Source organism: Seriola lalandi, unplaced genomic scaffold, assembly GCF_002814215.2.
Source record: "Seriola lalandi dorsalis isolate HSWRI2012SDOR001 ecotype SW California unplaced genomic scaffold, Sedor1 jcf7180002054501, whole genome shotgun sequence".
Taxonomy (NCBI): domain Eukaryota; kingdom Metazoa; phylum Chordata; class Actinopteri; order Carangiformes; family Carangidae; genus Seriola; species Seriola lalandi.
In genome coordinates, this window is record NW_019525054.1 from 584,976 (window position 1) to 605,237 (window position 20,262).

A 20,262-nucleotide genomic window follows, 5' to 3' on the forward strand; every position below is an offset into this window, starting at 1 on the left:
CACCCGCCCTCATCCCTCTCTGGAGTCACTTGACTGGTGCAAAGACCCCTGACTCCACCACTGCAAATGACTCCTGTTTTCCCTCCCTTTTTCCTCTTCCCTTTATCCCTCTCTCGTTTGTTTTGCTTCTTCTCTGCACAAGGAGGAAATCCTCTCAGGTTTCATACTCACAATGTGTTTCATCTTTATTATTATTATTCATTTTTTTTATTTAACCTTGATTCAACCAGGATTACAAATCTTTTTTTCAAGAAAGGCTGCAATAACAGTGAGTTACAGATACAGGACAGATGACACAAAATATGCCACCAAATCCAAACTACACATAAATGTGTGTATAAAATCAAAAACAAAAGATTTCGTCTTTCAACTTAAATGTCACCTGAAAACAGGCCACAAAGTTGTCTACAACTATAAAAACACCACTGCTGAAAAAGAAGATTTAAATATGCTGATACAGATGAAAAACTGAAAACTTATAATTACCAGATTTAGAAGTTTGTTTTCTAACAACATGTGTAGTTACATGTGCACTTATTCAAATCAGGCCACAACTTTAAATGCTTTTGGTGCTTTTGGTGAGTCTACTTTTTGTAGTCAGAATTTAGACATTACTCAAAACAGGTTGTCTGTTTTTCTTACATGACATTTCATGTGTCAACAATAATCGTTTTCACATGTTTTAGTTGAAATGTTTGTGCGACATGTTTGTGCAACTCCCCAGAGTGCTTCACCCCCTCCCCATGCCTGCGGCTGTTGTCACCTAAGCTCCGGACGATGAACTCACTTTCTATATTTAGTTTGTTCATATAGTCAAGTCTCGAAGCTTTAGTAGCCGCAGCGTGCTGCCATGTGGTCGTGCAGAGGCTACCAGCGCCGCTCTGCTCCGGCCGGCTTTGGCCCAGCATCGTGTCGTCAGCACCGTGAAGAATCTGACAAACCCTGAAAAACCCTTCTCACATGTTCCTGTGTGTGTGGCTGCGGCAGGCAGTGAAGGGGTTAATACCAGTCACTCAGCATGCGGGAGCCGTGGCGGGCGGGCAGGCAGGCAGTGCAGAGGCTGACCTCTGACCCCTCAGGAAAGGAATGTGGAAGCTCTTTCATCCAGGACAGAAACCAAAGACACCCGGGCGGTTGGAAAGTGGCGGTTCAATTCTGCTTTCAACGTTTTTGATTAGGGGAAGTAAGCAGAGGTTCCATGTGAATGTGCTGTGGAGTGTTTGTCGTAGCGGCATCTGCCATTTTGGAGCTAAGTTCCATCCTGCAGCAGAGTGTTTGGTACTTTGTGATCACTGCAGTGAGGGTGAAGTGTGATTAGTGGTTGGAAATGGCTGCAGTTGTGCTGTTTGTGCTGGCGGAAAACCTTGGTTAGGAGGAGGCACTGTGTGCTCTGACCCAGAACCTACTACCTGTATAATGTGTTATGTAACAGATAAGATGGTCATTACCTATTAGCAGATTATTTTCATTATCAATTAATCCGTCAGTTTTTGTCTTGATAAATTAATCATTCAGTCTATAACATGTCAGAAAATAGAGGAAAAGTTTCTTCAGTTTGTTTGTTGTTGTCTGGCTGAAATGTGAGAATCATCACACTGACTGATCAATTAATCGACTAATTGTTTAAGGTCTGCTGACATCACTTTTCTTATAATCAGAACATAATCAGTTGGTTGATGAGTCAGTATCAGATAGAAGTGGAAGATAAAGTTCACATTATTTTATCCATTATGTGAGTCAAAGAATAGATACTCCAGATCTTACTCCAATACGAATGAAAGATTTAAAGTAATGGAGTATTTTAAAAACACTTAAGTATTTAGTCAGTGCATTGTTGTATTTTTCCACATTTACAGAACCTACTGACTCTGGAACAACGTACTGAATGCACTGACTTCAACAGGTTTTAATCTACAGAACCTGCAGATTAAAAAGCTTGTAGAATATGAAACAAAGCCAAAAGAAATGGCCAGAAAAAGCACATCTAATCAACAAAAGAAGCAAGTGTCATTTTCTTCTTTTTTCTTTTAGGCAGTGATGAAGTTTGGCCGTGGTAAACACAGCAAACTTTTAAAATGAAAGGAATCTTTCTTTGTGTATAAAATTTCAAAAATGAGATACTTGAGAAAAGGCCATGGTGCTGTGGTGAAGAGTCTCTCTTACTCTGTAAAGTGGCCTTGGGTACCTTGAAAGGAGCTGTAAAAATCTAAGTTATTATTATTATTATTAAAAGTCACAAGTTTCCAAAAGAAATATTACTCAACTAAGGTATAGATATGAATTCTCTGTCATCGTTTGCTTCTGTCTTTTATGTAAAATCTAGGAATGAAGCAGAGTCAGTGTGGGTGTTGTTTAATGCCTGGAGATTGACATTAAACAAATAGAGGCCTGTAATCTAACAGGATTATTTGTGGCTACTTTAATGATGTGTTTGAAGGAACGGTGAATAATTGAAGGACTGGCAGATATAGGTGGTTTACACAGCTGTCTGATTCGAACCAAACATCATGTAGGCAAACAGGAAGCACTTGTTGTTCTGTATCACCTGATTAAGACAAAAAAATCCAAGTGTGTGTCTTCAGAGTGCTGCTTTTACTTGTTACAGAGCACGAGGAAGCACTTGATAGAGAGAGTATGGCTGACAGCAGTGTACTAGATTTTTAGAAATCAATTAAATCAAATTACAAATGGCCTCTAATATAGAGCAACATGTTTTGAATATTATGTTTGTAACTCTTCTCTACAAGATGTTAATCTTTATTAGCAGTGAGAAACCTTTTATCATAAGGGGAGATAACGCTTCTATTAAATGTGTTTACGGAAAATACAAAAAAAGAGTGGATCATGTAAATGAGTTATTATTTCTTGATATTATCATTATTATTATTTCTATTGAAGTGTTCCTTGTTTGCTGCTGTGAGACTAGTGTTTACATCTGGAGGAGCTCAAACTGTAACTGATCGTAGCTGCGGACTGACGGTGATGGATTTACTGTACAAACACAACAGTGGGAGAACCGAGGGGTTTATACATGCGTGTGTGGGGGGATGGTGGACACATGAGAGAAACTTCGGCTGCAGTTTCATTGGTTGATTGATACATAATAAGAAACTTACAGTACCGTGTGAACTGAACTGTAGAGACACATCCAAGAAAGATGCTAGTCCACAGAGCGGTTGTTGCTCCTTGATGAGCTCAGTGAGTTGTAGAAACATGAGGAAAGTTGTTCATTTGATGGTTGATAGAGAATCAATAACTGAGAGCAGCGGCTACAGAAAGGCTGGATATAAAAAAGCTTTAAAACCTTCAGGCTGTTCAACAAACTAACAGATGAAAAGTTTGTAATGCCGTCATTTTATTTCTCTTTAGCTGTATTGTTTTACCCTGTTGTAGTGTCTGTTTGACCGCTGTTAAAAATTTATACTGAGGGCTCAAAAGATAATGAAAGCTCAGTGTGCCATTACAAATAGTATTTCAGTGACAAATAATATATGTTATTGTATTTAAGTAATTCAGCATCACTCTCAAAAAGAAACCCATGACATAAAAACACAATAAAATTGTTTTCGTATCAACCAGAGCATCACTACTTGAGGTGGTGTTGGAGCTCAAATTGAATTATTAGTCACAGTGACTTAGCTTAAAGGTCCCATATTTTGCTTTTATCTGGTGTTTTATTTGAAGTGTTGATCCATAAGAAGATATATTTGTGGTTTTAAGAGCCAAAAACCATCTCAGTGTAGTTTTACATCTCCTCTCTCAGGCCTCTCTCTGGAGCTCTAGTAACAACAGGTCGGTGAACCAATCAGAAGAGGGACTTTTTTCTGATTGGCTGAATTTTTCTGAGTGATTAAATAAAAAATATGGCAGATTTCAGGTAAACACTCAGAGAAACCAAATCCTTCAAGGTTGGATGGTGGGTCCAGGTGGGCGGGGCTTGGTGACTGCTTTGTTGTGACATCACAAAGTTCCAGAAGTCCTGACGGCTGGTTTTAAGGCTCAGTTTCTGAATACAGGCTGTGTGCATTTCTCTGTGGACTGAGGCTTTGATACTTTCACAGTATTAATATAGAACCTAGACCTATATCTATAATCAAAAAAGACATGGAAAATTCACTTTATACAATATGGGACCTTTAATATTATATGTTTTTTTTAAAACTGTACTGCACTTTATCTGCACAGGGTAACAAAAACATTTCAATTGAAAAGAGAGTTGTGGGGTTGTGTAAACATACTAATATTGCATGGGTCAGTATGAGTCACGTGGGTTTGTTCAGGCCTGTGTGAAGTTACCTCTCCACATGGTCTGTCATGGTGTCTCCTTTGTGTTCAACCTCTATTTGGTTTATTTCTGTAACTTGACTGTGTTGATTCTTTTCATTGTACTGTATCTGCCTGTCTGTGTGCGTGCCTTTGTGAGTGTGTTTGAGCATGGCGGCTTGGGGGGGAGGGTGTTAGTGTGTGTGTGTGTGTGTGTGTGTGTGTGTGTGTGTGTGTGTGTGTGTGTGTGTGTGTGTGTGTACATGATGTTGCATTCGGCGTGACCAGAACTCTGTGTGTTGTATGTGCTGTTGTGTGCGGAGGAGAGAGGCAGGGGCAACACGGCATGGTTCAGGCCAGGAATGTGCGATGTGGGTAGGCTGTACAATAGAGCCGGGCTCCCTGAGGGTGGTCAATGGGACGGGTGTCACCCCCCTGCACCCTCCCCGCTGGGTGATGACCACCACACAACGCTACAGCTGTCAGGTCCTCTTAACCACCGCTGTAAATACACATACATTATGAGAACAAAGACACATGTATGCATATGTACACACCAAGACATACGTGAGCACAGAGGCAAAATAAAGTGTTGAAGATATTAGGTGACCACACACACACAACTCTCATGTGTTCATGCTTTAGCCGCACTCACCAACCTGTGGATCGTGTGTGTGCACCTACAGCATTCCTACGTAAACATGTAAAAATTAGAAGCATCTGCAAAAACAATCAGAGCAGATTCCAGCATATTTGCTGTCCCTCTTAACTCATTGACCTCTCACACAGAAAGGATGCCGTTACATTTGGAGTGTGTATGTATGTGCAGACCTTGTGCATGCATGTGTGTGTGTGTGTGTGTGTGTGTGTGTGTGTGTGTGTGTGTGTATGTGTGTGTGTGCGTGTGTGCGTGGGTGCGTGCGTGCATTCTGTCACATATGCCCACATGTGTTTACGGTGCTCATTTCACGTGACCGACGCTTTGAGCGCGGCTGACATTGCGATCAGTGTTGTGTCCACTCAACCTTGGACTTAGCTGGTGTGTTAGCTAGCAGGGGTCACAGGGGTCACTGAGGGTAAATAAGGGAATGCAGAGGGAGTTCAGCCGGTCTCTCAGAAACACAAGTTCAAATAGTTTGTGGTTTATTTTGATAAACAACTGCAGGTTACTAACTGCTTCAGTGCAGTTTTAAGTTATCATGTCCGCCTTTAGTTTGTTTGTGACAGTTTTCGTTGTTGCCGTCAGCAATTTGTTGAATTGAGGTTGACAGGTAGAGCTGGTTCTCGGAAGCCTGAGTTTGTGGCGTAACACTGGCCACCCCCATCACCTCCCAACCCACCCATCCACCATAACCCTCTCTCTTCCCTGGGGGTTGTGTGTGTTTCTGTGTTTTCCTAAGGATTACAGGAGCCTTATCCAGTTTCATAACAAGTACATACATGTACATATACACACACACATACATACAAACACACAAACACACAAAGCTGGTTTTGTGCACCACACTGTCATCTGAAGACACACATGATGAGGGATAAGGCTGTGTAATTACATTCAGTCCTCACATATAGCTGTACAGATAAAGGTATTGTGTTGTGACTGTGATTGAGAATCATCATTCACAAAACTGTTTTTTGCTAATCCTCTGTAGTTCCTGTCACGTCCGTCAGACTTGTCATCAGCTCCCCCTAGTGAGCTCAGATGAAACAGGCTGTTTAGGTGGAATTTGCAAATGGTATATTATCATTCAGGTCAAGCCTGTTGCATTATGGGATGGAGAGGTTTCATTTTTTGCTTGGATTCTCAAAGTTTAAAGTTCAAAGTATCTCTGTTGTCCCTTACAGGGAAATTGGTTCGATCCCTGGCTCCTCCTGTACACATGTCGAAGTGTCCTCGCGCAAGATACTGAACCCCAAAATGCCCCCTATGTACCAAATAGCGTATGAGTGAGTGTGTGTGTGACAGATATGCACTGTGTAGAGACTAGAAAAGTGCTATACTGTCGATGCAGTCCATTTCTATTTGCATTAAAAGAGCAAATCTTCCTCAGAAAAAAAGACCTTTTTTGTTATGGAAGGAACATGAGATTCAAAACAAAACAATACAATACCAAAGTATTTATCTCTGTCCACCAGCTCAATGTCAGCAGCTTTGATGCTGGTTAGTACAGGACTGGGAAGAGTCTTTCTAAAGATGATTATCGTGTCTTTAGTTCTGAGGTTTTGTCTACATTCATATATTTTGTCAAAGCTTTAAAGTAGGAGGAGACTGGAGTCACTTTTTCCCAATATGTTTGTCATGTTTGCTCTCCCCTCACAGGACAGTAAAGATGCAGAGCAGTATTTCCCACTCACCGCCAACCATAGCTGTTGGGACTGGGTGAGGAGGAGAGACCACGAGAGAGAAGGAGAGGAGCGACTGAAGCAGAGAGAGAGAAGGAAAGTGCAGAGACAAAAGAAAGACAAGTAGGATTTTAACAGGTAAAAATGAGGCTTTATGGGAAAAATATGTTCAGTGTTGCCACAAACTTGAAAGCAGTCAGTGTCAAAGTATGTACCCTCTATCTCTCCACAGATTTTGGCGTACCTCGATGTTACTGCTGGATCATCGGCCCTTCCAGTGAACCGTCAGTCGCCTTCTTTTTCAACAAACCTCCCCCTGCAACTTCCCACGTTGAGCCTGCAAGGCAGGGGAGCCACAAGTGAATTTTCATGGCAGCGGCACTCTAGGGCTGCCATGGCAGCTGCTGCCGCTGATGCCTCACACCGTATTACCGCACTGACGCCGGAGGAAGAGGGACGACGGACTGCCGCCAAGCTGTTTGGGAGCGCCGCCCCGCTGCCACGGACAGAGAGAGAGAGAGAGCGAGAGAGGGGGAAAGAGAGAGAGAAGGAGAGGGAGGAGGAAGGAGGGGAGGTAGGGAGAGCAAGCGGGAACGAGTGTTTGGTGTGCGGGGCTCTGTTCGCCTCACAGGAGAAGCTGCGGGTCCACGCCTTGAGTCACACAGGAGAGAAACCCTTCCACTGCTCACAGCCGCACTGTGCCAAGGCCTTCAGCTCCAAATACAAACTCTTCAGGTAGAATTAATAACTTTCTTCAGTTCACAATCTTTTAAAAACAGTGTAACACAAGGTTTCTATAGCTTTCTCAGGATCCCACATGAGCCACTTCAGAAAGGATTAAATTCAAATTTTATTTAAAATGTGTGAACTTGAAAAAGTGGTATCTTAATCTTCAGAAAGCACTCACCGCACCCAGCTGTTCCCCAAGCCCCGCCCACCCGCACTGACTGTCCACCACTCAGATGCAGGAGACAGCTGTTTTCAGTGAAAAAGCTGTGATAAACCAAGTGTTCACTTCTCGTCCTGCATCAGACAGCAGACAGACACAGTTAGCAAGAAGCTGGTGAACACAGTGGAATATTTAGATTTCTCTTCCGAGTTGGTGGAGACCAAAATTAGAGCTAAAAATAGAGTGAATTTAAGACTTACATTATCAGGTGGCCAGGAACACGACTCCAAATGAATAATAATGTTGTAGCTGTTTGACACATAGGCCGCTGTAGCTTGTTTGCTAATACATTTCCCATATCATTATAAAATATAAATATTGTGTGCTTGTTTGCTCCAAGTGGCCAGAAATTCAATCAGTGCAGGTTTCAATGACTAAGTCTCAAACTCATCAACATACAAGGATGTTTGGAATCTGGTGATTCATGGGAAGTGGTTCCAAAATCCATTTTGGGTCCTGACTGTAAACCACTGTGACTCATTTATGTATTTGGACGGAAAGGAATTCATGCCTCACTTCAACACACACACTAGTGTCAGACTGAATAACAAACCTGCAAATAACAAAAGGAATGCTACTCTCCTAAAACACCTGTACTATTCACAGTCTGTCTCTTTCTTGCAGGCATATGGCCACACACTCTCCACAGAAGACCCATCAGTGCTCATTCTGTGAGAAAATGTTCCACCGCAAAGACCACCTGAAAAACCACCTGCAGACCCATGACCCCAACAAGGAGGCCTTCAAGTGTGAAGAGTGTGGGAAGCACTACAACACCAAGCTGGGATATAAGCGCCATGTGGCCATGCACTCTGCCACGGCAGGGGATCTCACCTGTAAAGTGTGCATGCAGAGCTACGAGAGTACGCCTATTCTCCTGGAGCACCTCAAGAGCCACTCCGGGAAGTCTTCGGGTGGCACCAAGGAGAAAAAGCACCCGTGCGACCACTGTGACCGCCGTTTCTACACACGGAAGGATGTGAGGCGACACATGGTGGTCCACACGGGTCGGAAGGACTTCCTGTGCCAGTACTGTGCCCAGCGCTTCGGCAGGAAGGACCACCTGACACGCCATGTAAAGAAGAGCCACTCGCAGGAGCTGCTGAAGATCAAGACGGAGCCTCCGGATATGTTAGGTCTTTTAGCCTCGGGATCACCACCTTGCTCTGTGAAGGAGGAGCTCAGCCCCATGATGTGCGGCATGGGTCCCAACAAAGACCCCATGATGGGCAAACCGTTCCCCAGTGGGGCCCCTTTTCCAATGGGCATGTACAACCCCCACCATCTCCAGGCAATGTCTAATACTGGGGTGGGTCACCCACACCCGTCCCTAATGCCCAGTTCCTTGTCTGCAGCTATGGGCATGGGCTGTCACATGGAATCCCCTGGACCTCTTCACCCACACTCCCATCATCACCACCATCATCACCACCATCACCACCACCACCATTCCCCTCCACTGCCCCCACACCACCAGCCTCCGGCTCCCCAGCAGCAGCACCAGCCCCAGCCAGCCCCCAAATACCAGCTGGGATCTACCTCATACCTGCTGGACAAGCCCTTGAAAGTGGAGATGGAAAGCTTCCTCATGGATCTGCAGAGCGGTTTGCCAGGCCCGGTTCCCTCTGCAGAGCCCCACGCTGCTGCCTCGCCCCCCAAGGACGGACTGGAGCCCACTTCGGGCCTGACGGATGAGCTTTGCGGGGATCCCCTCCTGTCCAAGAGCCCTGCGGTGATCGCGGAGTCTCTGTGTGCTGCTAACATGGACTTCTCCCACCTGCTGGGGTTCCTGCCCCTCAACCTGCCCCCCTACAGTGCCCCCATGAGCACGGGAGGGCTGGTGATGGGCTACACCTCATCCGCGACCTCCTCCTCTTCTTCCTCCTCTTCTTCCTCATCTCTGCACGCTGCCGAGCCCCACGCTGCAGCAGTCGCCGCGGCAGCAGCTGCCGTTGCCACAGCACCTCTTACCTCTTTGCAACCGCAACCTCAGGAGCAGCAGAGCTCCAGTGGGGGTCTGGGCCTCGGACCCCTGCACCCCCTCCCCCCGGTGTTCAGCTCCAGCCTTAGTACCACCACACTGCCTCGCTTCCACCAGGCCTTCCAGTGAGAGGCCCGGCCCTGGGCCCAGGCCTGCCCAGCCAAGATGGCCTCCACGCCAGCCTCAGCTCAGCTCAGCATGGATATTTTTCGGGCTGTGGTTCTTTACAGAGCCTGATAAAAAAAAGTTGGAAGATTAGAATAAATAAACACTTAGAAGCCTTAAATGAAAGCGCACAAAAGCTTTTGATTGAGCCTTAAAAGGAAGTTAAACCCCTTTGAGTAAAAAGGAAAAGGTGAGAAAAGAGGTTGAAGCAGCTTTTATTTGGGCTTTTTTTCCTATCCTATAGTTATAACGATGTATTAACCCTTCTTTTTTTTTATTTCCATTTACATCCCCTTTTATCCCCCTTCAATCCCCTATTTAGTAGTATAGAGGGCAGGATCAGTAGGCCAAAAGGCGTGGTACTGCATACTTTCTAATGTAATACTTTAAAAAAGAAAAAAAATCAAAGATAATTTTTAGTGAAGATTGTCTGTCTTGTTGTGACCCAGAAAAAAATATAGTTTGAAGTGGATATTTTGTTTTTACTTTTTTTTTTTTTTTCCAAATGTAAGAACATGGTAGAACGTGTCTCATCTTGAGTTTTGAACCACCCACTCTAATAACCTAAATTGTCATGATTAGTCTGGAGAGGAGAGAGTGAAGGAAAAGGAACAAAGAGAGATAGACGTTGAGTCAACAAATGAACCTTAACTAAAAATCCTCTTAAACAGCAAGGCTAGAGCCACAAAAGTGACCCTGCCTCTAAAAAAAGTGCTCTTTTATAAGAAAAAAAAATTAGATGCAAGTCCCAATTATTTTTCTGTAACTGATTTGCTCCTAGAGTCGGGTCAGTTTTAATGAGAATAGTTCACTTAATAAAAAACAGAGACCTACGTCGCCCCTGTTTGCTGCCAAACACAAAGACCAGTCACATAAATGGCCACATATTATTTTTAAAGAAAAGAAAGAAAGAAATGTGAAAGTGTGTGAGTTGGTTGACAATTATGTATTATCATGCTGGTTTTTTTTTTTTTTTTTTACTTTTCCTCAAGAGAAGCACTTTTTTGTAGCAGAAGGCACTTCACCTGTAGGAATCTCCTCCCTCGTGACTTCTAGAGGTTTTCACTGCCTGAGACAGAAGCTTCCCAATTCAGGGGCCGCATCCTCGGAGGGCCGTACCGAAATGAGACGATCTGGTCTATGGACGATTTTTTGCTTTGCGTCACCAGCTGTGCCCGTCCTTAGCGTTGCGTCACAAAACGCGGCTTCTATCGCCTAGCAACCTTGACAACACATAACTTTTTAACTCAAAGTTGTAAGGCCTGTGGTTTTAACAGTTGGACCGTTAGCTGTTGAACTGAGCTGAAACCAGATACTTGCATTTAAAAATGTAATCCTCTTGCTCTGTTGGTGTTGTTTGCTTTCATTACCGGCGCGCCATGAATCTTGGGATAGGTTGGGCCACGAAGGATCCACCCATTGGATCCTTTGTTCCCCAGGAAAAGAGGGCTGCATTTCTCGGCCACATTTGAAGGATCCTTCGAAATGGGACAGCATGGTCGCGCTGCTGTGACGCAATCGGTCTTCCTCCGAAGGATGCGGCCCCTTAATTGGGACACAGCTAGAGACTTTCTCCACACTTGTAGTTCCTCAGAAGACCCAGAATCCACCTGGCTTCTCTTGTGAGGACTCTCCTGTTCCTTTCTAGCAGTTATCTTTAAAAGTTCCCACGGTAATGATGTACTGCAGCTGTTATCTTGGCTGCCTGACATATCTAAGACATAGGCTCTATTTTTGGAATATAGTACAGACACATCTTTACGCATCATCATCATGGTGATGATGAACCCTGACATATGTGAATGGCAAAAAAAAAAACAAAAAAAAAAAACAAGAATTACAGTGACAGATGAGGAAAAAATGTGTTTAAGAATGTTATTGCAGTGTACGAAATATCTCAAAAATGAATATTATAATTGCTTTTATCTCAGTAAGGTGTATTTTAGATAGACGTATTAAAACTAAGTGATGATGTTTTTGATGTCTGGCAGGTTTACATTTGTGTGTATCTTGCATTTTTTGATCAAACAAATGGATGAAGTATTAGCTTTTTCCCTTAAGCTTTCTCTGTCATATCCAATCTTTACCTTTACATGTACTTGAGTTAGTATAGTGGAATCAGAACTGTGGATGGGAAATATCTATAGAAGGCTGTTTAGTGGCTTAATAATCACGTAGGATTTGAACTAGATAGATTGTGTCATAGGGGATGCTGACACGGATGGCCTATGAATTTACGACTGTCTTTATCCAATGGAGTATGTACAGTAACCCCTGCGCTGTGATGAAATCCCAGCCGGTTTCACTCCGAGCTCAGTGGTTTTGGATACCTTGGAGTATAGAGCCTTTCTAACCATTCACCACCAGCCTATAAAAACCTGAGCCCAAAGTTAACCTAAGCCTCAAAGTGAAATAGGTGCTCTTTATCTAATGTTCTGTCTGTGGCATGACCAACACACCTGGCATATCCATAACTTCACACGGGGCTGAGCTCCTACATCGTGCATCTGCGATAAGTTTGTTCGTACATGTCGTTCCAGTTGTAGAAGACCCGTTCAACTTTGCCTTTAGCAGTCATCGTGCCATGAGTGAGCCCCGCCCACTATTAAATGTTGAGTAAAAAACGAACAAAGAAAAGAAAAAACAGGAAAAACACAGCACATAAAAAATAAAAATAAAATACATATTGCTGCTTTTAGCTACGGTTGCTAATGGATGACAACTGTAGACCACTAGAACATTTCAATTTTTTTTTTTTTTTTTTTTTTTTTTGCAAGATGGACAGCGAGCTGAAAACATGCACAAACAGAACCAACAAAGTGTTCATCAGCCCCCGGCCCCAGCCCCCACCTGTACTCCCACTCCTCTTCTCTCAGCTGCTTTTGTAGAGTCAAAGGAAAAGGGTCTGAAAATATGGCGATATCTGGAAGAACGCAGTCACTGAATTCCCGGGCTTTGACATTCAAAGCACAGGGGGACACATGACTGACTGCATGACTTGGGGTATTGCTTCTAGTCATATATTTGTTTTGTTTGTTGTCATATGATATATTATTTTCTGTTTGTATAAAACAGGACCTCGAAAAACAACACAACACATCACCTCATTTTTATTTGTTTTATTTTTCTTACCAAAACCTGGGGAGAAGAAACTACATTTTTGCACAATTGCTTGTTACAAAATACTACAAGTGTAATCCGATTTTTTTATACTGTAGGATATGAACAGCTGTTGGCACCTGTGTGTTAGACAGGTGAATATTCCCCTTGGAAAGCAGGAGCAGCTTAAAATTCAGTATCAGCGAGCGCTGATGTTGAAAAAGCTTCCCCACAGTCTGACTGTTTAATCACAACTTCATAACTAAAATCGTAGATTTTATATTCTGAGTTCTGAACTAATTTGAAACTTAATTTTCACTTATTAGTCTCCCCCCTGGAAGGTCATTATTTTGATGATGACTCTTGTAAAATGATCAAACTTTTCATTGATCCTAAACAAATTAGTTTTTGGCACCTTTCTGACATGATATCTATATAGAAAAAAAAAAAAAAACATAAGATTCAAATTAGATCTTTATTATGAGTTTAAAGAGTTTAAGAAAAATCCTCCTGGCTTAAGCCAGATTTGTAGCAATCAAATTGAGCATTTATATTTTTGTAACAAATATTCATTTAGTCCTAAAAGAGTTACGAAAAAGCTTTTGGCATGTATTAAGTTTGTCCTCCCTGGGTTTCTGTGAGCTAATCTGAATTCTAGCACTTTCAACCTTTAAAAAAGAGTATTTTTTTCTTTTAAAATTTCAGCTTATATGTTCATATGTTTTTAATTTTGTATTGATCCTGTACATGTATGTGCCATTAGTTTGATGTGTAGACTTTATCAACCTTTGTGTATTTCTCTTCTCCAAAAGAATAACAGTATTTTTGATAGACTTTTCACTAATATCCTTCTACATAAAAGCCCTCTGCCCCTTCTCCTTTGAAACTTTTTTTTTGTTTTTGGGTAACCAGCTTTGCCTTCTTTCTCATAAATTTATCTAATCAAACTCTACAGCCAAGTGCTTGAAGAGAACAGCAACAACATATCTCTTACTCTGAGGCGGTGAGAAACAAGTGTTGTCAGGAGAGTGTCAAAGCCACAGCCTGACCACAACCTGCCAATGAACACAGTTGCAACAGAGACCCATCTGCAGGCCATTTTTAGACCGTGTAACTGAACAAAAATGAAGTCAGGAGTGACCCCAAAATAAAGCACTTAAAGCATACAGCCTGGTTGAACTGGTTGTCTCTGCCAACAGTAGCAATGTCCTGCTATAATCACTCGTGTGTAAAAGATTTTCATTCAGTTCTTCATTGGGAAGTGAGTTAACATGACTTTTAAGTAATGTTATGAAACACAAACTCATCAAGGAGTCAAAAAAATAATAATTTTTTTTGATTTTTTAAGACGGGAGTGAAAAGGTTGGTCAAGACATACCTGTAGTTGTGAAACACGGACAACAGATCTCAGGACTGTTGTGCAACCTAAGCTCATATTGGTGAAGTCTTTTCAGAGGTGTTTCCAGTGATTCACCCAGGACTGGGTCAGTCATCCTTAACAGTGGGTCAGGATTATGACATATTAAGTCAAAATTAAAATGTACAGAGTCAAAATTATCACTCATTAAGATGAAATTATGAAATACTTGAAAAATTATAAATCAAGATCATTAACTTGACTTTTAACATTAAAAACAAGGTTACTATGTCAAAATGATTTGATACTAAGTCAAAATTTGACTTGTTTTCTTATAATCCTGATTTACAAAGTCAAAATTTTAACTTAGTATCATAATTCTCATTTATTCTTTGCACAAGTTTTTATCATTTTTTTCTCTTTCTGGCAGAAATCGTCTTCCATAGAAATAGCTAACATGAAATGCTGATACCGAATCAGTGCGACTCTGAAACACTTGGTATAAAATGGATCCTCCCCTGACCTCTGACAGTGATGTTGTTCTGTTCTTTGGCTTGGCTGTAGATCCATTACCTCGACCTGCACCTACTAGGGATGCACTTATCCTCACCTTTTCCTCTTTACTAGTAGGTGCAGAACACAAAAATTTTAAGGGAAATTTTTCATCAGTTTAAGCCTGAAAAAACTGATTTGATTTTAATAATGCTCTCTCTCTCTCCCTCTCTTTTTTTGCTTTTAGTAAGAAACTGGGTACTGTCTGGTGCAGGCAACATCCACATGTAGTTTTATATATTTCTAGCTTAATGTAAGTCTTGCATTCCAACCTCTTTGTGTATCTCGTTTAGTGACATAGCCCTTTATTTTTTATCACTTGCTATTACAGCCACCTCTGGAATAAAAAAGGTGAAAAAAGGTGAACGAAAATAGAATATTTGCATTCACTTACACTATTTTATATAGCATGGAGTTTATCAACTACAGGGAGAATTATATAAATGATGTGCTTTGGAGAAAGAAAGAAAATGAGAAGTCTTGCTTTTTTTGTTACATATCTCACATGCAATCAGTTGCTGCAATGTAAAAGTGACAGATTTGTATATTGGTTGATCCAAAGAGATGATGAACACAACAACAGAACTATTGACTTATTGTACAGTACAGTGTATCTTTGAGTTGTCATGTGTTATGTTGAAATGATTAAAAGACAAACCAGCGGTTTCATACCCTCTTTGCATTCTTTTTTTTTTACTTCTAAGACTTTCTTCTTCTGCAAAATGTTAAATTCTTATACAAAAGAAAAGCATAAAAGTCATTTAGTCAACATAATTTAAACTGTTGGCTGGCGTAAGACTTCATACATGGCCATAACTACCATGGTGGACACTGTGCTCATGTCCTCTGTATTTTTATGGAACTTTTCAATAGTTAAAATCTTTATTGTTTCAGGCTGATTGTAGGGTACTAGTTGCCCATTTGAATATTATTCCAGGAAACATGGAGACGACTTTAAAACAGCAGTTAGACTTTTGACTTTAATGGACCTTAGATACTAATTGGGAAATAAAAAGGCAACACTTTCTTTGCTAATGTTAGCTATGCAAAACTTACATACACAAATATCTCCTTAAAGTGTGAAAATTTGATGAAGAATTAAAGGATCACCCCTATAATTATTAATATTTGGATTTGATCGTAGAAAGTAATAAAAATTAAAGTGAATAACCACACTAAAAAATTGTTTACAATCTCAGGACTATCTGATTAGTGGCTTGTGTCCAGCAGTGTGTCTAACTCTCATGCTGGACCAGGGTCTGGATTATGTCTCAGAGCTGCATCAGTAAGCCTGCATGCATAGCTGAGTGTCAAGACTGCCTAATTATAGTACTATGGAGCTAACCTATACTTATATCAACTGAGCTGACTCTCACATATACACTTATGGGATGCCAACTGTGCCATGACTCAAGAATAGAAACTCTTATGGTTTTGTAGAATTTTCTCAGGAGGAACCTGGAGAGTTCGTAAAAAGGATTTGAAAGGACAGAGACACCACAACACAGACTTTGTAATCTGATCATAGCCTGTCTTACACTGAACATTTTGGAAACACAGAAGGACAAACCAGGAATTAACACCTTGAAACACAAAGGGGCACTTCAGTGATTTTGTACTGCACATCCACAAAGCTGGGAGACAGTGACGGATTACGGGGGACATGGGCTCATTTGTGGGTGTAGGTTTGCATATGGTCAGTAGAGACATGTCCTCACCAATATTTTGGGAGAAAAGAATTTTCCCTACCAGTAATTAAGTGAACTATAAAATGAACTGAGTGAGTGAACTGAAATGTTTGGAGTGAAGTCATATCAGATCATTCCAATGTGCCCTCTAAGAGACCACGTCCACAAGACGTACTTAATACGTTAATATACTATGACTTGTTTTAAAACTTTTTTTGCCTTACTATACGATGTCGTTTTTATGCCTTATTATACTATGACTTTTTTATGACTTTTTTTGCCTTACTATACTATGAACTTTTTATACCTTGCTATACTATGACGTATTTATGCCTCATTATACAATGCTGTTTTTATGCCTTATTATACTATGACTTTTTTATGACTTTTTATGCTTTACTATACGATGTCGTTTTTATGCCTTATTATACTATGACTCTTTTATGACTTTTAATGCTTACTATACTATGACGTTTTATAACTTACTATACTATGACGTGTTTATGACTTTTTATGCCTTACTTTACAATGACGTTTTATGCCTTACTAAACTATGACGTTTTTATGAATTTTTATGCCTTACTATACTATGACTTTTTATGCCTTACTATACTGTCATTTTTATGACTTTTAATACCTTATTATACTATGACGTTTTTATGAATTTTTATGCCTTACTATACTATGACTTTTTATGCCTTACTAAACTATGACGTTTTTATCACTTTTTATGCCTTTATGTACTATGACACTTTTATCACTTTTTATGCCTTTATATACTATGACGTTTTTAGGACTTTTTATGCCTTACTATATTATGTCGTTTTTTTGAATTTGTATGCCTTACTGTACTATGACTTTTCATGCCTTACTATACTGTGTCGTTTTTATGACTTTTTATTCCATACTATAGTAAGACTTTTTATGCCTTACTATACTGTCATTTTTATGACTTTTAATACCTTACTATACTGTGTCGTTTTTATGACTTTTTATGCCTTACTATACTATGACTTTTTATGACTTTTTATTCCTTGCTTTACTATGACTTTTTATACCTTATTATACTATGACGTTTTTATGACTATTTATGGCTTACTATACTATGACTTTTTATAACTTACTATACTATGATGTTTTTATGACTTTTTATGCCTTACTTTACTATGACGTTTTATGCCTTACTATACTATGAATTTTTATGCCTTACTATACTATGGCTTTTTATGCCTTACTATACTATGAATTTTTTGAGTTTTTATGCCTTACTATACTATGACTTTTTATGCCTTACTATACTATGACGTTTTTATCACTTTTTATGCCTTTATGTACTATGACACTTTTATCACTTTTTATGCCTTTATATACTATGACGTTTTTATGACTTTTTATGCCTTTATATTTTATGACGTTTTTATCACTTTTTATGCCTTTATATACTATGACACCTTTATCACTTTTTATGCCTTTATATACTATGTCGTTTTTATGACTTTGTATGCCTTACTATATTATGTTGTTTTTTTGAATTTCTATGCCTTACTATACTATGACTTTTTATGCCTTACTATACTGTGTCGTTTTTATGACTTTTTATGCCATACTATACTATGACGTTTTATGCCTTACTATACTATGACTTTTTTATGACTTTTTATGCAATACTATACTACGTCATTTTTATGACTTTTTATGCCTTACTATACTATGACTTTTTATAACTAACTATACTATGACGTTTTTATGATTTTTTATTTCTTACTTTACTATGATGTTTTATACCATACTATACTATGACGTTTTTATGAATTTTTATACCTTATTATACTATGAAGTTTTTATGACTTTTAATGCCTCACTATATTATAACTTTTTATGTCTTACTATACTATGACTTTTTATGACTTTCTATACTTACTATATATGACTTTTTATGCCTTACTATAGTATGACTTTTTATGCCTTACGATACTAAGTCTTTTAATGCCTTACTATACTGTCATTTTTATGACTTTTAATGCCTTACTATACTATGAACTTTTGATGCAATACTATACTACGACTTTTCATGACTTGTTATGCCTTACTATACTTTGACTTTTTATAACTTACTATACTATGACGTTTTTATGACTTTTTATGCCTTACTATACTATGAATTTTTATGCCTTACTATAATATGGCTTTTTATGCCTTACTATACTATGAATTTTTTGAGTTTTTATGCATTACTATACTCTATCGTTTTTATGACTTTTTATGCCTTACTATCCTATGACTTTTTATGCCTTACTATACTATGACGTTTTTATCACTTTTTATGCCTTTATGTACTATGACACTTTTATCACTTTTTATGCCTTTATATACTATGACACCTTTATCACTTTTTATGCCTTTATATACTATGACGTTTTTATGACTTTGTATGCCTTACTATATTATGTTGTTTTTTTGAATTTGTATGCCTTACTATATTATGACTTTTTATGCCTTACTATACTATGACTTTTTTATGACTTTTTATGCAATACTATACTACGTCATTTTTATGACTTTTTATGACTTGCTATACTATGACTTTTTATAACTTACTATACTAGGAAGTTTTTATGATTTTTTATGTCTTACTTTACTATGACGTTTTATACCATACTATACTATGACGTTTTTATGAATTTTTATGCCTTATTATACTATGAAGTTTTTATGACTTTTAATGCCTCACTATACTATAACTTTTTATGTCTTACTATACTATGACTTTTTATGACTTTTTATGACTTACTATACTATTAGTTTTTATACCTTACTATAATATGAACATTTTATGCCTTACTATACTGTGACTTTTTATGACTTTTTATGCCTTACTATACTATGACTTTTTATGCCTTACTATACTATGAACTTTTGATGCCTTACTATACTATGACTTTTCAAGACTTTTTCTGCCTTACTATACTATGACCTTTTATGCCTTACTATACTATGTCTTTTTATGCCTTACTAAACTATGAATTTTTATGACTTTTTATGCCTTACTATACTATGACTTTTTATGCCTTACTATACTATGACGTTTTTATGACTTTTTATGCCTCACTATACAATGACTTTTTATGCCTTACTATACTATGACTTTTTATGCCTTACTATACTATGACGTTTTTATCACTTTTTATGCCTTTATGTACTATGACACTTTTATCACCTTTATGCCTTTATATACTATGACGTTTTTATGACTTTTTATGCCTTACTATATTATGTCGTTTTTTTGAATTTGTATGCCTTACTATACTATGACTTTTCATGCCTTACTATACTGTGTCGTTTTTATGACTTTTTATTCCATACTATAGTATGACTTTTTATGCCTTACGATACTAAGACTTTTAATGCCTTACTATACCGTCATTTTTATGACTTTTTATGCCTTGCTATACTATGACTTTTTATGACTTTTTATGCCTTGCTATACTATGACTTTTTATACCTTCTTATACTATGACGTTTTTATGACTTTTTATGGCTTACTATACTCTATCGTTTTTATGACTTTTTATGCCTTGCTATACTATGACTTTTTATGCCTTTATATTTTATGATGTTTTTATCACTTTTTATGCCTTTATACACTATAACGTTTTTATGACTTTGTATGCCTTACTATATTATGTTGTTTTTTTGAATTTGTATGCCTTACTATACTATGACTTTTCATGCCTTACTATACTGTGTCGTTTTTATGACTTACTATAATATGAACTTTTTATGCCTTACTATACTATGACGTTTTATGCCTTACTATACTATGACTTTTTTATGACTTTTTATGCAATACTATACTACGTCATTT

The 20,262-nt window shown here is 38.9% G+C and overlaps 1 protein-coding gene across 2 annotated transcripts in view; it reads left to right on the top strand.

Annotated features, from left to right (window-relative positions):
- The window catches only part of plagl2 (pleiomorphic adenoma gene-like 2), a 43,126-nt gene extending 27,746 nt beyond the window's left edge, over positions 1-15,380 (top strand). Inside the window, exons 1-4 of one of the 2 annotated variants that reach the window (XM_087175797.1) lie at positions 843-1,183; positions 6,584-6,744; positions 6,839-7,341; positions 8,180-15,380. In XM_087175797.1, the coding sequence (XP_087031923.1) occupies positions 7,001-7,341; positions 8,180-9,665 (1,827 nt within the window). In that variant the 5' untranslated portion in view covers positions 843-1,183; positions 6,584-6,744; positions 6,839-7,000 and the 3' untranslated portion in view covers positions 9,666-15,380. Of the gene's footprint in view, positions 1-842; positions 1,184-6,583; positions 6,745-6,838; positions 7,342-8,179 lie in introns of those variants that run through there. The other variant, XM_023413012.2, reaches the window with a different exon arrangement.
- Positions 15,381-20,262: the final 4,882 nt, after the last annotated feature.